Genomic DNA, 27,192 nt, shown 5'->3' with positions numbered 1-27,192 from the left:
GTTAGGGTTAGTATCACCATGGTTGCAAAATATATACATTTAAAATATTTTTCGTTCGAATTTATTTAATCCGGTATATACCGGAGTCTGTAATTTATACCGGAGCTCCAAGTCTGCATTGAGTCACAGTCTTTAGGTAATAGCATTATGTGCTACTGATCTAAGATCATGACTTTGATCGTTGATTTGTTTTGATTTAAGGCCATCCATTCAGTGTAAGTTTGCAGATACTGAGTTTAAATACTAGAATGTTTATTAAAATAACTTATCTAATTACTGAGTGTCAATGTACTATTTTATTTGTAAATACTGTATTTACGTAGATGGTAAGATAATTAACTAATAAACTATACAACAAGAATGTTACGATGTTAACTTTAAATGTGACATTGTAATATTTTACTGAAGAGCTTAACTGTATGTAATATTATTTATTCTGAGATCATTTTTGTATTGCGACACTAAAAAGACATTTTCAGGTAGATTTAACACGCTGACAATCAGTATCCCTATACATTAACACATTATTGCGAAATTAGTGACATTGTATCAAGATCGCCGTGACTCCCACACAGGCGGTAAGATGTATTCATGGTGACATTGTATCAAGATCGCCGTGACTCCCACCCAGGCGGTAAGATGTATTCATGGTGACATTGTATCAAGATCGCCGTGACTCCCACCCAGGCGGTAAGATCGCCGTGACTCCCACCCAGGCGGTAAGATGTATTCATGGTGACACTGTATAAAGATCGCCGTGACTCCCACCCAGGCGGTAAGATCGCCGTGACTCCCACCCAGGCGGTAAGATGTATTCATGAGAGTGTTAGAGTCAATCCGAAGCATTTACTGTCAGTAACAAAAAGATATTGCTCTCTTTCATCAAACATTGTTATTGTAATGACGATTTTTTCCGACAATATATTGCATTTTATGACCTCTTAAGGAAACCACTTTATAGATTTTCAGGAATGCCGATACACTATTATTGTAGACGTTGTGTCCAATTTATGATATTCTTGTTTGATAAAATCTTGATCGTTTTGTACGAGGACTTGAGAAAAACTACTTTAAAGTGTAAATAACCACTTTTATTCAGTTTATTTAAGTCTAATTGATTTCTGTTTATTTAAGTGAAACTGGATATTAAAGGCAGTTTTGTAAGCGACAAACTTAAATAGGATTTTTGGTAAATGAAATAATATTTAGATTTACCTAAAATAATTGTATATTAATCAGCAAAAACTCAAGCATTTGTCGCAGCATAAGTCTAATAATTTTGAATGAACTTTCAGAAAAGAAAAACGAAAGACACTTTCAAAACAACGAGCTAATGATATCTGTATGATGAGAAATGATCACACACCCACACATTCTCTCTCTTCTTCATCCCACGGCGAAATCAACTACCATCGGATCACTTTCTATTAGCTATCTCTATGTGATTGTTTGCGTCATTGTAGTTGGCTAATTCTGTTCCAGAAGTTTTGCCCTAACGTAGTAGCAGCGGCTAGAATAAATACAATGTTTTTTTTCCTTTTAAAATATCTCTTCATATATTACCATAACAATACAATATTTCATGTAATGGTTCTATCATAAACATTTCATTTTCGTATTTACTCCTTAAAACGGGTTGCCACGTCACATTTATTTGAGTATTTTGTTTGTGTTTTTTTTTTTCATTTATAATCAAGGAAATCCTAACATTACCATAAATCCTGAAGGATGACCAACAATTGGATTTTATTTGGCTCTCATAATCAAATTATTCCCGAACGTTCCGGATCATTCTTTTTTCTGGTTGGACATTGATCGAGATAACCCTCTCATATCTCTTTGAAGTTTTCGATGTTCCAGTAGACTCAATATACAATGTACAAATTACTTTAGTCTCCATTTTTTCAAAGCAAAAGTAATATTTGACCTAAAATAATTATTGTCAAATTAATAACTTTTATGATGCTAACAAAAGAAATGTACTGTGGGTATTATTGTTTGTCCTTACAGAAGAGCATATTAACCTCTATTATGATGTCTATATTGCCCTGGCACTGGTTATTAGCAAAGTCGTATAGCAGAAACATCAGATATTAGAAAGTGTTTTTAAACTGTTTTGTCATTTCACTTGTCCTGCCCTCAGACGTGATTGAAAAAAAAAACTTGCAATGCCTACAATTTAAAACTGAAACAGAATAGCTCTACTGCATGTATCCCACGGGACTGTGCACGAAATAACGCTTCAAAAACGTATCCATATATGGGTCTTGGTAATCCAAATCGGATAAGGATTACAGATATCAGTTGTGTGAAACCTAATTGTGGATTATTTATTGTTTCCTACAAACTATACTTTGTTATAAATTATGTAAATACTTTGCTAAATTTTACTATATAATTCAGATCTAGTTTTGAATACAACAGCAATTTAAAGGTATATCAAAACCCGTTTTTATAGGGATGTGGTTTACAAACTTCGTTAGATTTTGGGTCATGGCAATTTTCCAATTGTATTTAGTAAATTCATTAAACGTTTTATTAAAAGAGGTTATGACCCAACTGTTTTGGGACACATCGCATGTCTGGTGTTCAGCCCTTTTACAATTAGACGCTACGCTTTCCTCTTTGATTGTGTCTGACGAAATCCTACCAGGACTGAGCTATTTTGATTTCCGTCTTCTGGTCTGTTTTGTCGGGCCCTTAAGGGTGTTTCCCTTGTTGCTCTGTCTTCTGCAAAAGCATTAAGTACATGCGTTTTAGGTTCTTAAGGATTACATTTATATACAGATACAAGAGCATTTTTGTGTTTTACATTACATGCCTTCTGTTGCCTATGCGTATGTTAGGGTTTCACCTGGCGGGGATAACTTTTATTTACACTGTCTTGTGACTCTGGAACATGGTGGGGGTAAGAGTGAGGTTAGGTGCACCACAAACAGGTTTGAGCTCCCCAGTGGTGGTTTTGCCATTGACCGTTCCAAGGCGGTGCCCCACTGTGTTCCTTTATTTGTTTGTTTTGTCCTTGTGTGTTAAATTTGCTTTGTGTGTGGGTGTGGTGTGCGTGTGTTGATCGCGTGCGCGTTTTGGGAGGCTGCGTTTTTAGAGCGTAGCTTTCTTGTTGGATATTCTTTAACGCTTACAAATTTTGTCATGTAATTGCTTGCTTATGTCGAAGCCAAGCTAGATACGCTAGCGAATAGAATATCTTACTAAATTTTTCATATCATTGCTTGCTTACGTTGGTGCCAAACTAGCATTGCTGACAGAACTTTTGACTAAAAATTGTCATTTCAATGTTTGCTTATGTCGAAGCCAAACTAGCTCCGATATGGGAACAGAACATATTACTTACAAAATTTGTCATATTAAGGCTTGCTCTATCGAAAGAAAACTAGTTCCGCTAAAGGAGCACTACCTTGTTCTGAAAACAATTGTCATATTAATGCTTGTTTATGTCAGAACAAAACTAGTTCCGCACATTCTGTAGTATATATCTTGTAAAACATTTTTGATATATCTGTGTGTAGTTTTTTCCAGAACATCTCAATTCTTCTGTGGAAATAACAGGATTTTCCAGAAAACTCCTCTTTAACCGAACTTTTTTAGTGCATATTTTCTACAGCCGACGACCAATGTTTTGATTACAGCAGCACAATTTTAACTCACGAAATTACCAGTTGCCTGCGATTAATTAATTCCTTAGGGAAAATGTTTACCACAGTTTTTTCCTAACTCTTTTTTGTCTGTGAGTAAAGTCTGTCTGGCTAAGGTGAACATTTGGTCGTTACTTTGGCAGACGAACAATTTCAGTACTATTCTTTCACTACAATCGTTCTCATAAGTTCTAGACAGTTTGCCTACAGAAAACAATGATATACATCTTCCACAGTACTTACATGAGTTCATTATAATTTGGATTAATAAGCCTGTAAGATATAAACTGAAAACATCTTAGACAATACCCCGTAAAGAAACAGTCAACATTTAAAAGGAGAGATAATATAATTGAATAAATTTAACAAGTTTTGTGTTAGTTTGGTGCGCTCGGAGATCTTCATTATCAGTATTTTCAAGATTCGTGGAAACAAATATCGGACAGTTTTAACAGAAAAAAATAACGAGATACACCTGGAATAATCAAACACAAAAACGCAATACTTTTCTGACTGTTAATCTTATGAAACAGACCGTTTTAGATAAACAAAATATTTGTGCATATTCACCAATATCTGCAAAATATAAAACCATAGCAGCTGGCTGTTGTAAAATCGTGACATTAAAAGAGACACTTATAGAATGACGTGTTGAAAAAGAGTAAACAATTCGTTCCAATCTTATATAACAGTTTTAAAAGAAAATGTTATAGGTTAAGGGGTTTGCAAAAATCATAATTTCCATACAGCACTTCTCCTCGTGACTACTCCTAAAGACAGCCCTACATAATTATTTCACAAATAATATGTCTTGCATAATGCTAAATGGCTTAAAACCATTTGTGCCAAGCCATGAGAAAACCAACATAGTGGCTTTGCGACCAGCATGGATCCAGACCAGCCTGCGCATCCGCGCAGTCTGGTCAGGATCCATGCTGTTCGCTAACGGTTTCTCTAATTGCAATAGGCTTTGAAAGCGAACAGCATGGATCCTGACCAGACTGCGCGGATGCGCAGGCTGGTCTGGATCCATGCTGGTCGCAAAGCCACTATGTTGGATATGTTGGTTTTCTCATGGCGCGACTCATTTAAAGAAAAACCCCTTTAGGCGATAAGACCATTCTCTTCGCGCCCTGTAACTTACATGAATTTACATTGTGGCAAATGGTGCTTGAAATCCTAAATCGTATTAAATTGTGTCATTTTATAGTTTCAATTACTGAATAAACGGCAAACGTTTAATGTAACTTGTATCATTTTACACCTACATGGGTTTATTTAGTGTATTTATTGATTTAATCAATGACAAACAGTCTGAAATTTGATTGTGTGTGACAATTACTAAAACTTAAGGCTCAAGATGACTACGTTTATAATGTTGCTTCCACACTTTTTGAAATGAACAAAAATATATTATATCTTGAAAAATTCGATTTTCGATAATTGTTTTCTTTAATATCTGTCAAAGACTTGGATATTGATTAACATTATAGAAAGCGTCTATTTTTTAATACATGGGTTTTGATTACCTCACTTTATGGCGCTAACTGCATAAGTACATGTTGAAAGTGATAATCTTGAAACAATATACATATACAAAACATCTCCTAGGACAGCAGGTTTATCTGTTTTTTTATAGTAACATTTAGAGCCTTTTGGAACTTTAAATTAGCAGTAAAATGGTATTTCATAAGCCTTAGGTTTCTAATCGTGGGCACAGTAAAATAAAGACGTTTTCTGCACTTCAACTGTTAAACATTTATTAAGTATTTTGGGCGACACGCGCGTAGTATGAAAGATAATTTGCTCCTATCAACACGTTTGTATTTCATCCGAGAGTTAGACACCATTTCCTGCAAGACCGTTTGCATTTTTAAAAACACATTAAGAAACCAGACCAGTTCTGCAAATGTTTTACAATTTTCCAGATGGTACTTATTCTATATTCTGAATAAATCTCTGTGAAATAAACTACCACAAAATAAACCAAAATTTTAAAATGTCCTCACCAACTCTGAAATGTTCTGTCTGTCCGTACGATATAGGTAACTTCCATATTGCAGCGAATATAATATAAATCCAAAATGTATAATCCATTATTTTCCTTGCAGATTCGCTCAGTAAGATTATGAGAAAATCTTTTTCTAATTCCAATCAACAGTACGTATATTTCCTATGCTTGCATACTTTATCTTCATGCTATAATTACTGTAGTTTCAATTTTAACATCTTATATATAATCCAAATGCGAATATATAGTTTTAAAGTGTCTTAATTAAGGTAATTAGAAGTCAGTTTTAATATCGAAGGCACCCAAAAGACAAGACCTGCTTGCGGTTTCATTAGCATATCTCTGCCGACTGAACGAACACACATTCAACGTTAAGGAACAAATACAGTTTGACAGTAAGTAGAACGGCGTTGTTTTCGGCAGTTAATTCATACAATAATATGTATTAAGGGGATAAACCAGTCTTAACAAAACCACTATATAAGTAAACATTTACGTATGTCAGAAACTCCTAACTTAATATATATAATACACGGTCGCGTAAATCTGTCTCACTATAAACTAATAAATCCCTGTTCATACAACTAGCCGATATTTTGAACGGCTTACTTTATGTACAGGAACGAGATCAGCGCTCGCAGTAACTTTTCAGGTACTAATTGTAAATATTAACTCTTATTATTTTTCTTATACTTTTAGTATAGAGAAGAAGCTAGCGGCGTGTTATATATATATGTCACGCCAGCACAAGATTTGCAACGTATAGAGCACTGCCTCATTGAACATCCCCAGCTTTTATTATATTTGACTGGCTTATTATAGTAGGTTGTCCCCCTTGAAAATTATCCGATAATCAATATTGATTTCCCTAATGATATTACTTTGAGCAATAGATTATATAGGAAATTTATTTTTAATGATTAATTTCAAATATGTCTTTTGTTTTGTGAATATTTTACCAGATATGACAGTAAACTTCAATTTCTTCTCTTCAATTTAATGTGAAAATATTTATTCTAACTGAACATCTTCTTGCTTCCAATTTTGTTTTAAAAGTATCACCGTCGCTTATATTGAACATATAGGGAAAAACAGTAAAGTGTTCAATTTCTTTTACTTTAGAGGTAAATAAGTCATATTTTCCAAAGCATGACAATTTATTATCACATATGTAGGTATTCTTGACTTTATAAACAATACAATAATATAATTTTAAGTGTAATAGGGTAAAGGCTTCTTGCTTCCATTTAACTTCAAAGTGTATCAAGAAATAAAAAGACTTGTGGATTTCTTAAAGTTCTGATGTAACTGAAACCGTGTTAATTTACGGAACTGCATATACCAACAACTGACGTACGATTCAATATATTCTTTTGAAATAATAAAATAATAACGTACATAATTGTCTAATAAGTAAAAAAAAAAAAAACAGAATAGAACAGAGCTTTGATTTTTCACCAAACTGTTTATGAGAACAATACGAATCAACATAAATTACATAATTTCCGACTGAAAGCTAAATGTCTTGGGAATGTTGAAACATTTGACGACAGGAGAAAAACTACTTCAAATAATAATTTTCCTATTGAGATAGTGTAATTTGCAAGTTAGGCGCTCATTGAAAGCTTGTGTGTGTGTGTGTGTGTGTGTGTGTGTGTGTGCGGGGGGGGGGGGGTGGAGGAAGAGATAATGTGTACATTTATATAAACAAAATACACAGCATGGTTTCCACGATGTGCAAAGAAAGGGTAAATTATTAACAGATGCGCAATATCATGTCTATTTTTGAAATGAAATCCGAGGATTATCTCTTTAGTACGACCTACATTTTTTGTCACGGTTTTGTTCGTGGAAAGCATGAAAAACAGCCACCTTTACAGCTAAAGACTTTAGTTTACACGATAAATTTGATTTCATGATTGAATTGTATAGTATGTAGAAACACATATCTGAATGGAATATTTGATTTATGTATAACCAAGTAACTTAGACACTATAAATAAGTAGACAGGATAAATCAGAGCTGGTTGTTTAAAAATGAGTTAGGATCTCTATGATACACATACACCAATGCTGAACAGAAAAAATCAGAAACTTGATTCGTAATTCAATAGATTATTTCTTTCTTTGATTCCTATGGAAAACCTTGGATCAAGACCAGTTAATAAAACATGTGTGTGCATGTTTTAGTAACATGTATGTTTTTTAAGTTTGTTAAATTGTTCGGGTTTTTCTTTGCCATTGCCTGTCAAATACAGTATTGCTCAGTTTATTACTTTATTATATCATGTTTTAAAGAGTAAACTTCTAGGCATGAAAGTTAAACAAAAGTACCGTTATCTGGACAAGAACAATCAGTCAAAATGGGAATACATGTATCTTCACAAAAGTTTCGTTTTTCTCGAGGAAAACTATTATGTATACATGTGTTTGTGGGAAAGCTCGTTTATGAAATAATTTTCGGATTTCAATGTTTGGCGGGATTCAAAGTTTCAAAAGAAAAGTAATCTGTTTAAATGTTTTCATTTTCTGTTACAGGACAACACGAATTTCACAATATCATAAGCTAACATAATGTTGTTGTTTTTTTTTTTATATCTTTACATGAATAATACTTCTATATGAATCTATAAAACAACATGATTTATCAAAAACTGGCTACATGTTTTGTTGCTTTCTATGGCGTGATTTGCAAGCTTAATTTCCGTGTATTACTTAAAGCATCATATTAGATTAATGCAAAATCCATGACAAAGAATTATTGACTTAGGTCATGAATGACACGACTTTAGCTAATGTAAGGGAGGCAATCCAATTTGAAGGGAATTGTCAATAATTAAGGGAGAGAATTCTTGCAAAATCTCGTTAAAAGCTGACCATGATATACAAGCGGCATGGACTCAGAATTTATCTCTTTTAAAGTAAAGTATACATGCCACAATACGATTTAGATCTACCAAAATTTTCATCATATCGATTTCAATGTCAGATCATAGAAGAAAAGCCAGTTTATTCTTGAAATGAGTAGTGTGTGGTAAATAATCTATATGTGCTTCGATACGTTTGTTGTTGTTGTTTTTTTTTGCATTGTTTTAAGATCAGCCAGTGTCGCTATTCGAAGCAGAAATTGAGTCGATTCGCCACTTTTCATGTACCTGCGATAACCATCTGTAAACATGTTTATGCTTTTGTTTCGCTTCAAGACCATTTCGATATGTTCTTTCTGGAAGATGTAGATAAATAGGTTTTACCTGTATAATAACTGAATGTCATGGCGACTTTATGTGTAGACTATTTAAGATTTCTGATAGCGGGATCCCCTCAAAAGTCTAATTGCACTCCCGCAAACATGTTAGTTTGTAAACCTATATAGATAATGAACGTATTACTTTTGATCTTCTTATGTAAAGTCGGGTTTAAAACTATATAACGAAATATGAGAAATTAATTAACAACCAATACAAGAAATAAAATGGGAAAACATATTACAACAAGAACACCTCAACAACAACTATGATAATAATAATAATAATAATAATAATAATAATAATATAACAATAATAATGATACTAAGAGATAACTGTTATAATCAATAGTAACACTGAAAAGCAGATAGTTTATATAAATAATGATAAGGTATATTGAAAGAAAACTAGGAAATGACGTATGTCATTCTCTGAAGGCAACGATTTCAATCGAAAATCTTCGACTTCATCTTATTATTCTAGTACCTAGATGAAACATGGTAAACCCCTGACAGACAGAATATCTTCATCCCGCAGAACATTAATTGATTGTGATAAACACAAACAATATCAGATTTAAAATAACAGCTCTTGCGTAAAGTAAATTGGAGAAAAAACCTATGAAAATACTAATTTATACTTCTCGCATACCAGGGTGCTTCTCTTGTGAATGAAATCATACGATAAGCCAAACATTGACTAGTACTGAGAACAATTAAAAAGGAGAAAAATGGGTTTAAAATAACCACCACATATTTATTAAGAAGCCTAAGTCCGAAATCATACCCTGCACCTTAATGCTAAATTGATGTCATTTCAGCAGGAGCCGCGACGCCCACCAAGGCGGTAAAATGTATTCATCATGGTGTCAGAGTCAATCTGAAGAATTTACTGTTAGTAACAAAAAAATATTGCTCTGTTTCATCAAACATTGTTATTGTTATGACGTGTTTTTTTTTCCGACAATATATTGCATTTTGCGACCTCTTAAGGAAACGACTCTATAGAATGTCAGAAATGCCGATACACTATTATTGTAGACGCAGTGTCCAATTAGCTGCTGCGGGATATTCTTGTTTGATAAAATCTTGATCGTTTTGTAGAACTTGAGAAGAACTACTTTAAAGAGCAAATAACCACTTTTATTCAATTTATTTAAGTATAATTGATTTATGTTTACTCAAGTGAAACTGAATATTATAGATTTTATTAACATTTTACTGGCATTTGTGTATGCGACAAACTGTAACAACAGGATTTTGTTGTTAATGAAATAATATTTAGATTTATCTAAATTAATAGTATATTTATCATCAAAACATAGCATAAGTTTAATAATTTTGAATGAACTTCCAGAAAAAAGTATGAAAAACACTCTAAAAACAACGAGCTAATGATATCTGTACATGTATGAGGAGAAATGACCACACCCCTCCCCATCTTCTCTCTCTCCTTCTTCCGCCTCCGCACCCCACGGCAAAATCAACTACCTTCCGACCACTTTCTGACAGGTATCTCTATGTGACTGTTTGCATAACTGTAGTTCCAGAAGTGTTGCCCTAACCTGGTAGCAGCGGCTAGAATAAATACAGTGTTATTTCCCTTAAAAATCCTTCATGTTTTACCATAACAATACAATATTTCATAAAATGATTCTATCAGAAACATTTCATTTTCATATGTATTCCTTAAAACGGTTTTCCACGTCGCATTTATTTGATTATTTTCTTTTTCCCCCTTATAATCAAGGAAATCCTAACATTACCATAAATCCTGGAGGATGACCAACAATTGGATTTTTATTTATCTCTCATAATCAAATTATTCCCGAACGTTCCAAAACATCCTTTTTTCTGGTTTGACATCTCTGTCGTATCTCTTTGAAGTTTGGATGTTCCAGTAGACTCTATATACAATGTACAAATTACTTTAGTCCCCATTTTTTTCAAAGCAAAGCTAATATTTGACCTAAACTATTATTGTCAAATGAATAACTTTTATTATGCTAACAAAAGAAACGTTATGTGGGTAAATATTGTTTGATTAAACACTATGTCTTTACAGAAGAGCATATTAACCTCTAATATGATGTCTATATTGTCCTGGCACTGGTTATTAGCAAAGTCGAATAGCAGAAACTTCAGATATTAGAAAGTGCTTTTAAACTGCTGTTGTCATTTCACTTGTCCTGATCGAAAACGTGACTGAAAAACTGACAATGCCTAAAATTTAAAACTGAAACAGATTAGCTCTCTACTGCCTGTATCGCACATGACTGCACGAAATCATGCTTCTAAAACGTATCCATATGTGGGTCTTGGTAATACAAATCGGATAAGGATTAGAGATACCAGTTGTGTGAAACCCAGTTGTGGATTATTTATTATTTCCTACAAACTATACTTACGCAACATTGGTTATAATGAAAATAAAATTTAACAATTGTCATTTTGTTCCGCTCAAAAAAACAGAACATTTTGTCTCAGTCAAACTAGATCCGTTAAATGCTTACAAAACTTTGCATATTATTGCTTGCTTATGTCGAAGCCAAACTAGATACGCTAACGAACAGAACATTTTACTTACTAATTTTGTCATATTATTGCTTGTTTATGTCGAATTCAAACTAGATACGCTAATGAACTGAATATTTTAATCACTAAATTTGTCATATTACTGTTTGCTTATGTCGAAGCCAAACTAGATACGCTAACGAACTGAATATTTTAATCTCTAAATTTGTCATATTACTGTTTGCTTATGTCGAAGCCAAACTAGATACGCTAACGAACTCAATATTTTAATCTCTAAATTTGTCATATTACTGTTTGCTTATGTCGAAGCCAAACTAGATACGCTAACGAACTGAATATTTTAATCTCTAAATTTGTCATATTATTGCTTGCTTATGTCGAAGCCAAACTAGATACGCTAACGAACTGAATATTTTAATCTCTAAATTTGTCATATTACTGTTTGCTTATGTCGAAGCCAAACTAGATATGCTAACTAACTTTTGACTAAAAAAATATCCTATCAATGTTTACTTAGGTCGAAGCCAAACTAGCTCCGATATGGGAACAGAACATTTGACTTACAAAATGTGTCATATTAAGGCTTGCTTATATTGAAAGAAAACTACTTCCGTTAAGGGAGCACAACCTTGTTCTGATAAAATTTGTCATATTAATGCTTGTTTATGTAGAAACAAAACTAGTTCCGCACAATAAGGATGTTGTATATGTTGTAAAACATTTTTGATATATCTGGTCGTGTGTAGTTGTTTTCCATAACACATCAATTTTGTGGAAATAACCGGATTTTTTTAGAAAACTCCTCTTTACCGGAACTCTTTTAGTGTATATTTTCTACCGCCGACGGCCATTGTTACACTTTTAACTCACACAATTACCAGTTACCTGCAATTAATTAATTCCTTAAGGCAACTGTTTACCACACTTTTTTTCGTAACTCATTTTTGTTTTTCAGTAAAGTATGTCTTGCACAGGTGAACATTTGGTCGTTACTTTGGCAGACGAACAACTTCATTGCTATTCTTTCACTACAATCGTTCTCATAAGTTCTAGACAGTTTACCTACAGAAAACCATGCTACACATCTTCCATAGAACATGATTTCATTATAATTTTGATTAATAAGCCACAGAAAATAGGTTGTGACATCTAAGTTGAAAACATCTTAGACAATACTCTGTAAAGAAACAGTCAATATTTAAAAAGAGGGATAACATATTTAATAATTTAACGAGTTTTATGTTTGTTTGTGCGCCTTGTGATCTTAATTATCAGTTTTATTCACGATTCCTGGAAAATAAGAATGTCGGACAGTTTTAACAGAAAAAGATAACGAGATACACCTGGAATAATCAAACACAAAAACGCAATAACTTTCTGACTGTTAATCTTATGAAACAGACCGTTTTAGATAAACAAATATTTGTGCATTTTCACCAATATCTGCAAATTAAATATTACCATAGCAGCTGGCTAATCGTGATATTAAATGAGACACTTACAGAATGACGTACTGAAAAAAAAGTAAAAATTTGTTCCAATTACTCCCAAAGACAGCCCTACATAATTATGTCACAAATAAAAAACACCTTTAAATGACATTTCTCTTTGGGTCCTGTAACATATTTACATTGTGGCAAATGGTGCTTGAAATCTTAAATCGTATTAAATTGTGTCATTTTTATAGTTTCAATTACTGAATAAACGGCAAACGTTTAATGTAACTTGTATCATTTTGCACCTACATGGGTTTATTTAGTATGTTTATTGTTTCTAAAATTTGATTGTATTTGGCAATTACTAAAGTTTAAAGGCTCAAGATGACTTTGTTTATAATGTGGCTGCCACACTTTATGAAACGAACAAAAATAAATAATTTCTTTTTTAATTCTATTTTCGGTAATTGCTTTCTTTAACATCTGTCAAAGACTTGGATATTGATTAACATAATAGAAAGTTTTTTAATCCATTGCTTTTTATTACCTCACTCTATGGCGCTAACTGTAGTACATGTGGAGTATTGAAAGTGATAATTTTGAAACAATGTATACAATGCAAAACCTCCTTAGACAACTGTTTTATCTGTTTTAATAGTAAAATGTAGAGCCTTATGGAACTTTGAATTAATGGTAAAATTTTATTTCACAAGCCTTAGGTTTCTAATCGTGCGCACAGTAAAATAAAGACGTACTAGTACATTGCCTCAGTATTTTGGGCTGCATACGCGTATTATCAAACATAATTTGCTCCTAGAAAAACGTTTGTATTTTTATTCAAGGGTTAGACAATCACCGTTTCCTGCAAGACCGTTTTTAAAACACATCTCAAGAAACAAAAGCAGTTCTGCAAAATTATTAAAATTTTCCAGATGTTTCTTATTCTATATTCTAAATAAATCTCTGTGAACTAAAACTACAACAACATAAGAAAAACAATCATATAAAATTTCCTCACCAACTCGGAAATGTTCCGTTTGTCCGTACGATAAAGGTAAATTCCATATTGCAGAGAATAAAATATAAATACAACATGTGTAATCCATGTTTTCCTTGCAGTTTCACGATGTAAGATTATGTAGTTTAAGACAAGGAATAGCCAAGAGAAAATTATTTCTCACTCCAATCAGCTGTATGTATATTTCTTATTCTTGTTTAAAATCCAAGTGTACGCGTATTATTTTCGTGTTGTGAGTACTGTATTTTCGAATTTAACATCTTATATATAATCCAAATGCGAATTATACAGTGTCTTAATTAAGGTATTTAGAAGTCAGTTTTAGTATCAAAGGTACCTAAAACACAAAGGTACGCTAGTGGTTTTATTCGCATATTTCTGTCGGCTGAACGAACATACATTCAACGTTAAGGAACAAATACAGTTTGACAGTAAGTAAAACGGCGTTGTTTTCGGTAGTTTATTCTTACAATAATATGTATTAAGGATGTAAACCAGTCTTAACAAAACCACTATATAAGTAAACATTTACATATGTCAGAAACTCCAAACTTAATATATAAAATACAAGGTCGCGTAACTCTGTCTCACTATAAACTAATAAATCCCTGTTCATACATATTTTGAACGGCTTACTTTATGTACAGGAACGAGATCAGCACTCGCAGTAACTTTTCTGGTACTAATTGTAAATATTAACTCTCATTATTTTTCTTACACTTTTAGCATAGACAAGAAGCTAGCGGCATGTTATATATATATATGTCACGCCAGCACAAGATTTGCAAGGTACAGGGCACTGCTTCATTGAATATACAAGCGGCATGGACTCAGAAATTATTTCTTTTAAAGTAAAGGATACATGCCACAACACGATTTAGATCTACCAAAATTTTCATCATATCGATTTCAATGTCAGATCATAGAAGAAAAGCCAGTTTATTCTTGAAATGAGTAGTGTATAGTAAATAATCTATATGTGCTTCGATATGTTTTTTTTTGTATTGTTTTAAGATCTGCCAGTGTCGCTATTCGAAGCAGAAATTGAGTCGATTCGCCATTGTTCATGTATCTGCGATAACCACCTGTAAACATTTTTATGCTTTTGTTTCGCTTAAAGACCATTTCGATATGTTCTTCTGGAAAATGTAGATGAATAGGTTTTACCTGTATAATAACTGAATGTCATGGCAACTTTGTGTGTAACCTATTTAAGATTTCTGATAGCGGGATCCACTCAAAAGTGTAATTGCACTCCCGCAAACATGTTACTTTGAAAAACTAGATAATGAACGTATTACTTTTGATCTTCTTATGTAAACTCAGATTTAAAACGATATAGCGAAATATGAGAAATTAATTAACAACTTATACATGAAATAAAATGAGAAAAACATAATACAACACTTCAAAACAACAACAACTAAAACAGTAATAATAATAATAATATTAATAATAATAAAAGATAATTGGAATATCATTATATTAATAGTATCACTGATTTTAAACAAAATGCTTTATATTAATAATGACAATGTAGACTGACAGAAAACTAGGAAATGACATACGTCATTCTCTGAAGGCAACAATTTCAATCATCAAATATTTCGAAGCTGGAAAGTAACAAATAATCGCCCTCATCTTATTATCACAGTACCAAGATGAAACATGGTAAACCCGTGACAGAATATCTTCAACTCGCAAGAACTTTGATTGATATTTCATTTTTTTAGACAGATATTGCAGTGCCGACATGTGCACACAAGATCAATCACCTTGTTTTATTTTAGTTAAAAACAATTTCATTAGTATGTCATGCGTGAGTAAAGTTTCGTTTTGATTCAAGCTTTTATAATAGGGCGATATTATGTCAAAGACCTTTCTATCTCACCCATCACATGGCAAAATACTGAAACATAGTGTTCTAAATCCATGAATGTTCCATAGATATATCAGTGCTGACATGACATAATAAACTTTCTTTGTACAGAAATTCATGACATTACTGCTAGACCATTCAACCTTACTTTTACAATTATACCCACTATAAACAGGTTTGCTAACCTCAACCTCGCACCTCGAACGTAACCAACGGCGAATGTTCACAGGAAACAAATATTTTCGTATTACAGATTATTTGATGATAACATAGCAGTTAACGGCATGAAACTCGTATGATAAAAGAATGAAAGAAGGATAGGCTTCTTATTATTTCAAATATGATATGTAAGCAAATAATAATGACAATATTAAACAATAAGTTAATTCATAGCATAATAAAAAGCTTGATTGTGATAAACACAAACATTATCAGATTTAAAACAACAACTCTTCTATAGAGAAAATGAAAAAAAGTCGTATGAAATTACTATTTTAAACTTCTCGCATACCAGGGTGCTTCTCTTGTGGATGAAAGCATATGATAAGCCAAACATTTAGGTGACTGGTACTTAGAACAATTTAAAAGGAGAAAAAAGGGTTTAAAATAACAGTGTTTCCCACCAAATATTTATTAAGGAGCCTAAGTCCGAAAACATACCTTGCAAGGAACAGAACTTTTCTTGGGCATTATAGTATATAGAGAGCAAAATGAAATTTAATGGCAACCTGCCGACTGAACTGAAATCGTCAAAATGGAGATTGAATAAGAAAAGTATTTTTACCTTCGTTTAGGATAAATCAAGCATAAGTATTATCAGATGTTCATAGATTTTGTTGATAGAAGAGGATTGTAATACAACTAGTAAATGTAATTTCGGTATAATATATGCTGACATTTTTTGGCATTATTATGTATTGTACTAAAGATTATATGTCACAAAGAAATTGGCGAAAGTGAAGAGAAAATGCGCTATTTATTTTCTCATTTTCACCAATTCAATGACGTCTTTGTATGGATTAGATCTGTTTTTGAAGGGGCCTCCATGGGCGAGTGACTTCAAATCATTTGCATCTCAACAATGTGGGTTCGTTGGGCGTTGAATTCTTCATGTGCGGAACAGATCCAGCTGGCTTACGGAAGGTCGGTAGTTCTACCCAGGTGCCCGCTCGTGATGAAACAATGCACGGAGGGGCACCTGGGATCTTCCTCCACCATCGGAGCTGGAAAGTCGACATATCACTTATAACTGGTCGTTGCGACGTGAAAAAAGACCTGTTTTTGCTTGTTGCATTGACTGCAGAATACCCACGCATGAATAATAATATATATCTAAATTGTCCTGGTACTGATAATTTTAATTTTTTGCTGATATATTTCATTATACTTATTGTCACTCAGCTAAACAACTGCCTCGAAAGTTGTTGATACTTATATTTATCTCATGTATATACTGTAAATAATTTCACTACAATTATGATAAAATTATGATAAAATTATGCACGAGAAATAGTTCGCCTGTAATAGCCAGTGAACCATAGGCTAGTGAGGTAAGAATAGCGAAGCTGTCCTTTACATGAAATTATATATTTGTGCATATACATTAGAATATATGTAGATTTTATACATAATTCACCTTACCTACCAGTCACCACCACATAGTCTGAACGAATATAAAAATTATATTACATGGAAACGTAGGGGATTTGCAAAAATCTACGTACATTAAGACTAAACCCATGCGCCCATTCATTTCTTGTAACGGTTTATCTTAATATATGGCCGAAAAGAGTAATCCAATAAACTGGTACGCAATTGATTTAGCTTTTTAAAATCCGTAATCGTATCATCTTGTGTCATTTAATAGATTGAATATCATCACAGTTTATTACGCTTTGTGTTATTTTGCCTCAATAAATGGGTTTATTTAGTGTACGTATACATTTCAAAAACTAGATAAAAGATATTGCTATTAGCAATGATTAAGATTTTTAATCTTTTCTTATAGTCATTTTTTTTAAATTTATGATGTAAATTTATTGTTGAGTGGCAATGGAGGTCTATATATGTCTTTTCGATCTCACTGTACCTTGATGAAGCTGTGATGAAATGAATGTATACATAGTTTATAGATGTAGTTTATAGATACCTTTTTTTATCGTGCTGGGATAGAGCTAAAGCGGGATTTCACTACCTTTCTAAGTTTACCAATTTTTATACGTTCATTCTAATATAATGAGACTGTCTCAACAAGATATTTATAAGATACATTGTTGTTTAACCAAGACATAAAGACATGTTATCCCAAACATTTTCTTCCTTGATTAAAATCTTACAATACGATATTTATAAATCAACTTTTATTTGATTCAGTTTATTTACATCATTTAAAATACAAATCAAATAACCAAACTAGTTCTGCAACATTCTTACAATTTTCAATGGTTTAATATTTCATTCGACTAACATATTTTGCACTGACGCAGTGAACTAAAACTTCCATAATATTGCAAAACAAACAAAATATATAATTTTCTCACCAACTCTGAAATGTTCCGTCTGTCCGTACGATGTAGGTAAATTCCATATTGCAGTTATTAGAATATAAATCCTAAATATATAATCCATGTTTTCCTTCCAGTTTCACGCTGTTTAAATAGTTTGAGTCGATGAATAGGCTAGGGAACGCTTTTTCAGTTATCTATATTTCCTGTAAAATGCTGTGCTGCGCATATTTATTATTCCTATATTTTCGATCTAAACATCATATATGAAATCCAAATGCGAATATATACAATGTCTTAATTAAGGTAATAAGAGAATCGTAGTCACAGATGTTTAATATAAAACCGCAATTTTAATATCAAAGACCAATGTAAACACAAAAAATCCTCTGTCATCTAAACGAATATACATTCAACGTTATGGAACAAATACATTTTGACAGTAAGAAAAACAGCGTTGTATTTTTCGGTAGTTTTTACATACGGTAAAACCTATTAACGGGATAAACTAGTCTTAACAAAAGTACTATTATAAATATAACTCTTTCACATGTAAGAATATTTTAGCACACGGTCGCGTAAATTTGTTTTTGCTATAAACTATTTAATCCTTATTTATACAACTAGCCGATTTCTAAATGCTTGTGTGATTTTTGGCTTAGTTCAAGTACAGGAATGAGATCAACGTTCGGTGTAAGTTTTCTGGTACTAATTGTAACCATTACCGTTTATTAGCTCGCTAGAGAGATATGTTCGTAGAGAAGATGCTAGCGGCATGTTATGTAACACGTTTATGGTTAAGAGTATTGCTTGTCCCGAATATAACAGTAGACGATATTAATCTAAAATTTATCACTCTTGAAGCCATTAGAATGAAATTATGGATATGTCTCCTATATATGTTAATATCATAGGAATCTCGATCCAGTACATACATGATATAGCCTAAGACACAGAATATAGAGTGGCACTAGAATGATAATACAGACACCTTTCTTTTATCGTACTGACATATCATAGACATCAAAATCCAGTATATCCACGATAGAATGATAATTTTTTTATAATACTCTTTGTGTTAAATGATAGGGATTAAAAGCCGTACAACTAGGATATGAAATACAATGGCTCGTTCCGCTTTAGTGACACTAGGAGCTAGTTGAGAAGTAACTTGAAGTGAACTTGATAGAAATGTTTCTTGTGCGACAAAATTATTCATGTGTTATTACATGTATAAAGCTTCATTACAGCACTTAAACGATCATGCATTTCTGTGTATCATTATGGTACGTAGTAGTTGTGTTATCTAATTGATGAAAAGACGAATAACTTTGAAAAGCAGTGAAAATGCAGCGCAATTGGGTGACTTCCTAACAGATGACTTCCTAACATTAAAGAATCTGATCCATGCAATATTCTGTCCTACTGGGACGATTTAATGACCGTAATCTCTCGGACACAGAAGCCTTCTTGATCTACAAGATATCTGTTTACCAAATTTTACTCATACCAAATGCTTTGTAAAATAACTAAAACATAAAACATGCCAGAAAATATGTAAGGTATAGCTGAAGTGAAGTTCACAAAAATGACATACGTGTCGTGATCAGAGTTGGATTCTATCAGAATTCTCTCCCAAGAAAGCAAAACTTTATGTCTACTGGTACATGTACCTTTTTATGTAAGTGTGGTAATCGTTCGTAAGCATGTTCATGTATTTGTTTGGCACCAAAACCATTTTGCTACATTTCTCTGATTTATTAGCTTTTACCTGTATAATAACAGTATGTCGTAAAGACTTAGAGTGTAGTCTACTTAAGCAGTTGTATAGACGATTTCTGATAACGAGATCCTTTGCTTATGTGTTTATTCAAAGTGCAAATGCATGTCCCGCGGACAGTTAGTTAAGAAGATGTATACATTTACACTTTGAACGTATTAATTTTGATATTCTTACGCAAAGTCAAGTCTAAATATATACTAGTACGGCAAAATACGAGAGTTATTAGACCACTAGTTCTCAAATTTGGAACGCGTAACATACAATATAACACTACTCAGTGTATTAGTGTAGAGATGACATAATGAAAATATTCACAATATTGCTAGACCATTCGATCGTAATTTTTGTAGTTCTGTATGTATGCTTATTTCTGACGTATCAACGATGAACTTAACCAGAAACAAATAAATCGTCTTACGCAATAAATGATGATAATAAATTATATCAATAAAACAAGAGACAATAGAAGATAAAAGAAAGATATATAAAGAAAGTAATACTGCTTATTATTCCAATGAAACGTTATTTCAATGTGATATGGGAGCAAGTCATCATGCCAAACATCAATAGAATCGATTAAAATTTAGATACAGATGGAACAAAATACTATCAAGTTTCAAACATATAACAAGGTTCTACCTAAGTGCCTTGAAGAGATTTTATACCTCTAACTAAAAGAATGCTTAACAAGCGATCATGATGGCTAATTCCTGATATTTCGTTATTTTTTTGTTCTGTCGCAGCGAGACAACGACAAACGTCGTTATGGCGCCCGCCGAACGTCGTCCCACAAAAAGTCGCCTCGCCAAACGCAGCCCTACCGAACGTCGTAATGTTGTCCCGCCAAACGTTGCCTTGCAGAACGTCGGCCCACCGAACGTCCCCTGACAAATGTCGCCCCTCTGAATGTTGACCCCTCGCGTCGCATGTCAAACGTCGCCATGACAAACACATCACCCCGACAAACATTCCCCCATCGAATATCGCCCGAACGAACTACGCCCCGCTGTATGTCGTCCCACCAAACGTCGCCCCACCTAACGGCAGTTCGACATTCGGCGCGGCGACATTAGGCGGGGCGCCATTACGACTGTTGTAGTTATGTCACTGCGATAGAATGGAATCATACAATGGCACAAATCAGCCACCATAAATGACAAAATACCAAATACAGTAAAAATAAGGTTTAAAAGATGTATTGATTAGTGTAAACACAAATTATCAGGACAGAGCTAAATCATGATATTTTTTTCTAGAAGTATACCTTGATAGAAAAGAACTTCAGCAATTTATTGGCTATCCAACCATGGGCGCAATATAACTATATATTCATTTATTATCAGGAAAACGAAAATTAATTACATCCACCTGCAGATTACGAGACGCTAAATTAGCTAAACACGCCACAGAAGAAGATGAATTAGAAATGTACTTTTACCTGATATTTTCATTTTGCTCAGGATGAATCCTGAGTGTTGTAAGAGGAGTTTATTACGTTTTACGGATAGAATAAAAGCTGTAAATTGCTGGATTGCAAATAGAATAAGAAAGGAACAATGTATGCTTACAGTTTAGGCGTTTTTAGATTATTTTACTCTTAAAAGGATGATGAAGCTGCCGAAAACAAAAAGTTACAGGAAATAGCACTGTAATAGTTCTCATTTGCATCACTTTCATCATATCTATATGACTTCTTTTCTGTTTGTGCTACATTAATTTATTAATTTAATACCGGGGTAGTTTATTAACAGTGTTAAAAACACTTAATGAAAACTGTTTCGCAATTGAGCATGTACATAATTTAGGTAGCCCTTATATAAAGTCCGATAAACCAAGAACAAACATTCGAAATTGTGTTAAAATCCGGATTGCGCGCATGAAGATAAGGTAAATGTATTTCTCCTCTCTAAAAGAATCCATGGAATTCATTAACACGTGCTCGTTTAAATACCGACACTGGTATATATATTTGCATCTTTCTAAATGATCTTTCAACAAGATAATTAATCATAATAGAGCTGATGTTTCCATCATTCTTCATTTATACATTTTTGAACCATGCTATGTAGAAACCTGCTGTTGATAAATTGCGAGGCGCTCCGGGATTACGGAAGTTGAGGCAGTGTTTCTAGAATACTTGATCAATTAGCAAGAACAGCTAGTGGTTTTTGTTTGGTTTTATGTCGTACGTCGATTTTTTCAGTTTATGAAAGCTGAGCAAGGCCCGGGGGAACCCTCTGGACAATGTTTCAAGCATAGCCGGACACCTTGGTAGACCAACTTTTCCTTTCGTATGTGAGCCGGGTAGCTGCCTCACATGAATAAAATCTACAAAAATATCCTTTGACAGAGTACAATGCACCAAAGCAATATAATAGCGGACTCTTTTTGACAGAGTCTGTTCGTAAGAAGAAGTCTACACCGCTCGCGAGATTGTAAACTTGCACGAGGGGCACGTGATTCAAAGCCAGCGACCTTATCCACTCGGCTACGGAGGCCCAACTGTTAGCAAGTGAAATATGGAGATCCCGTCTGATATATCTTATATTTAATATTACACATGGATAAATGGTTAAGCCAGATAGTTTTACTTTGAACATTACTATAGAAGAAATACGAGAATGAAACACGGAAGTTTGGTTGCACGTTTTGAAAGTCGTCTTCTGCAATATTTCAATAGAATATTGGATCTACATGTAATCTTGGTAATTATAGACAGGACATTTTACATAATCTGTTTTGCAATACAAAACAGGATAGCAGTTAATTCTAAAATCTGTCAATAGCCTTCATTAAAGTGAATCGATGTCTGTTAATTTCATTTGGTGATTAATATCTGTTAGTAAGGGATTGAGTTCGTGATCTTCCAACAATATATTGCATTTGATGACCTCTTAAGGATACCAATAGATGAATGACAAAAACTGCCGATACACTATTGTTGTGCATCATAACCGCTCTGTTCAATTTATGCCTCGGACATTTTTGTTTGACAAAATACTTAACATTTTAGGAGAACTTGAGAAGAACTACTTAAACGTGTAAACAACCACTTATTCAGTTTATTTAAGTATAATTGATTTATGTTTACTTATGTAAAATTGAATTTTGAAGATATTATTAGCAATTTATTGGCTTAACCAGGTTTGCGTACCTGTTGAAGTAAATTTTAGGTTATAGTGCATCTATATATACATGTACTTACACGTTTATTAGAAACGTACAAAACTGTGCAAATAAGACACATGATTGCTCTAAGTAAAAGTCTTGTTTTTAGTCATACTGATAGCAAAATTGCGTTTCACTATTCTAACATATTGAGTAAAATAAAGTATAAGAAATCTTGACATTTTCTTTTAAAAGATAAGAAGGAAAGAAACTTTTAACACCAAATGCCTTGTCCCTGGCGAAATCAGCTAATCACCTTTTCAGGTATCCCTCCTCTGTCTTGTGTTCTATGTGACATTTAAAACATTTGCGGGGATGCTTTACGACCGTATCATTGTGACAAGCCAACAACCTCTCCACTCCGACCCACCAAGAACTAGCGCTCTGCTCAGATGTGATTTTCTAGTTAAAACAACCATCTTGTTATTGTATCCTCACCATACTATATTAATACTCACTACTATACTATTTCCCCGTCATGTGTATTTCATTACGAATCTATATCACAAAACGGATTTCCGTGTCATTTTGTACATTCTTTTATTATCAAAGAAATCCTAACATCACCATAAATCATGGAGAATGGCCGAACATTATAGTTTTATTTGACCATAACAATCAAAGTATTCATGAACGCCCCGCAACACACTTTTATTTCTAGTTGGACATTGATTAGTAGAGGTTTTTCATGTTCACTACCAAAGCAACAGTATACAATGAACGAATTTTTCAGCCCAAATATTTGTCTTAGCAGAACTAATAATATACCTCACAGTGTCAAATAAATAACTGTTACAGCATAAACAGTAGTGTGGCTGAATATTGTTTAATTAAAAACATCGGTTATCAACGAGGAGCGCAGTAACCTCTATTACTATGTTTATACTGGACATGAAATTGGTAAAATGGTAAGTCGAATACTCGAAACTTCGGAAATAAGACATTGTTTTTAAATGTCGATGTTGTTGTTTCAAAACGTTGACAAAACGTCTTATACATTCATCATCTAAAAGTTTTTAACATTTCAATTCATCATAAATATTTGTATATTTCTTAAAAGCGCGTTCTTCTTTTTACATTCACGGAAAGTAGTTCAAATCATCCTGAAAGAGGGCAATAAGAATTGTTCTTCTGATCTGTCCCAAAAGAAATCATACCTAAATAAATCATACCCACTATTTTACCTAAAACTTCATTTTAAGTTTTGCATATAATAGTGAAGTTAAAATATATATTAGTCTTATATTTTTACCCTTCAAAGTTTATATGCCTATATCAAACTCACGGTAGATAGTGTATTGATTTCGAGTAAATAAATAATTTCTCACTCTCGGCATTTCGGCGGAGTAAAAAAGTACCAAATATCAAAATACCCCATATAGCCATTGATACAGTAATCGCAATAACTCAGATAGGACATTTCAAAGATTAAATGTCTGGATTTTCGGTATAACGTATTGCCAATGACAATGATGATTGATCTGTTAGAACATTTACCAAAATATGGCTTGCTGTTGCTTCGCAATTCTGAATGGTGCCGTAAGTTTTCTTATTTTTGGATTGGTCGATAGCCGCTCTAGATTCGTTGTACATATTGCTAAAGTTTCCGATTTTGTTGTTCGTTCGATGATTTTTCATACGATAAATTTCATTAAGATTACAAACACATATAGATATCTGGGTTTGCATGATTGGCTCAGTGTTATGGTCACGTGCTCGATCCAAAGACAAGGCTAATTTTGTTTTCCGAAGATGATTTACCTCTATCTTCGTAAATTATCTATGAATAATTTGTAGGTGAATGCTTAATATGCATAATAAAGGACAAATATGTTAAAGACACTATTTTGCTATGTTCAGTCATGTATATCTTCTAGAATATCGCATCTTTGTGGTATTTACAGGATTTGCCAGATGAAAATCCCGCAGTGCGCAGTAATTTACCCGAACTACTTTGTGCATATGTTTTCTATAGCAGACGACCAATGTTTTGATTGCAGCAGCAGACTCTGAATTCACGGAATTGCCAGATACCTGTGTTTAATTAATTCCTCGGGGTAACTATAAATCATACTTTTTTCATAACTCATTTTTTGTTTTCCATTTGTTTCAGATTAGCTAAAGATATTTTACTCATATGAACATTTAGTCTGTATGTTGGCAGCCAACAACCTCAGTGCTATTTTTTATACAATCGTTTTCATAAATTCTTGACAGTTTACCAAGAAGTGTCTGCATAAGAACACTATGCTTTATAACATCTGCAGTACTTATGATGATTTCATTTGAACATTTTCTTTGTTGATATTCTGTACATTAAACAGAGAGAAAGTATTCCAACACAGAAACGCAATAACAGCCTGATTGTGGATTTCATCAAACAGACCATCAAGACAAACTGTGTTGTTATTCGACAGAATATCTGCAGTAATATAGGATTCTTCACGTTAAAAGGGGCCTTTATAGAATGGTGTGTTGAAAAGAAATTACGTTAAATAACTAATATTTATAACATTGAATAATTTGTCATTTAACCTAGCAGTCAGCACCAAATACGATAAATGAATACAACTTCTTTAAAAGGAAATGTAAGAGTTTAAGGGATTTGCAAACAATCAAAATATCTAAAAACTAAAACCATGTGAAAAATGCTAATTCTTGCGACAGGTCATACATTTTCGCTTGACCTCACAGATTTATCCTACAAAATGGTAATATCCTGAATTTGCATTTAATTGGGTCATTTTATAATTTCGGTTTATCACGCTTTTTATTATAGCAATGGCTTAATATTTTAATCTATTCCCTTAGAAAAACTTTAAAAATTAAAAATATAATTTTGTTCAAATGTGCAAGTCTCTTCTAACTCTTGATCAAGGGCAACGTAAGCGTACTTTATCAAAGTAAATATATGTTTTGTACATGAATGAGACTATTATCAATAAATGAATTAACAGATAAAATTCTTAAGTGCTGAAAGACATACAGACATATTATCAGAGATATTTTATTCCTCGATCGAAATCTGAACCGATAAAAAAGTTTTATTTTATTCAGGACTTATACCACTACATGTTCGACCGTTCAAATTAAAACAAGCTACCAAAAAGCAGTTCTGATACATTTTTACTGTTTACGTGGGGTTAATGTATCACAACCCGATTAATTCTGATTGAAGCTCAATTCTGAAAGAAGCTTTTCGAACCGAAACTGCAACTAAATAATAAAGAAAAGTTTTATATAGTTTCTTACCAACTCTGAAATGTCTCGTCTGTCCGTACGATATTGATAAATTCCATAGTGCAAATACTAAAATATAAATCATAAATATATATTCCATGTTTCCATGCAGTTTCACGCCGTGCTAGGAATAACCTTGTGTTTTCCAATCAGTGTTATCTATATATCCTGTAATATGCGTGTTTAAAATCCAAATGCACGCGCGAGTATTACCGTCACGCTATGATTATAAACGTCCTATGTGATATACGTATACAATGTCTTATTTATGATAATAATAGAAGCGTAGTCGTAGGTGTTTAATCTAAATTTAACAAAATGATTTATCCGTCAGCTAATCGTAATCATGGAACAAATTCATTTTGACAGTATGAAGAACGACGTTGTTTTACTGTAATTGCTACATACCTGGGATAAACACCACTATAATGTGTTGCGATACATGTTCGATGTTTTATGAATTATCTTTAAAAAAAAAACTCGACTCGCCAATTTCATGTTTACAACTGAAGTTATCATTCGAAAACATGTTCTTGTTTGTGTTTGGCAACAAAACGGTTTGGCTACATTCTTCTGGAAAGTTTTTTATTAGCTTTACCTGTATAATAACTGTAGGTCAATGAAACATTCTGTGCATTTCATTGATTGTGTCATGAATCCAAACATTTGTTTACGTCAAACAACAACAAAAAATCGATTTTAATGTAGATACAATGGCTGT

General features: G+C 33.0%; 1 protein-coding gene across 2 annotated transcripts in view; it reads right to left on the bottom strand.

The window, feature by feature from the left end:
* The window catches only part of LOC123552605 (glutamate receptor ionotropic, kainate 2-like), a 119,512-nt gene extending 92,601 nt beyond the window's left edge, over positions 1-26,911 (bottom strand). The window contains exon 1 of one of the 2 annotated variants that reach the window (XM_053540151.1): positions 26,484-26,911. In XM_053540151.1, the coding sequence (XP_053396126.1) occupies positions 26,484-26,571 (88 nt within the window). In that variant the 5' untranslated portion in view covers positions 26,572-26,911. Of the gene's footprint in view, positions 1-13,897; positions 14,040-26,483 lie in introns of those variants that run through there. The other variant, XM_053540154.1, reaches the window with a different exon arrangement.
* Between the last annotated feature and the right edge of the window lie 281 nt (positions 26,912-27,192).

Source organism: Mercenaria mercenaria, chromosome 4, assembly GCF_021730395.1.
Source record: "Mercenaria mercenaria strain notata chromosome 4, MADL_Memer_1, whole genome shotgun sequence".
NCBI lineage: Eukaryota > Metazoa > Mollusca > Bivalvia > Venerida > Veneridae > Mercenaria > Mercenaria mercenaria.
This window is presented reverse-complemented; position numbering and strand designations above follow the sequence as displayed.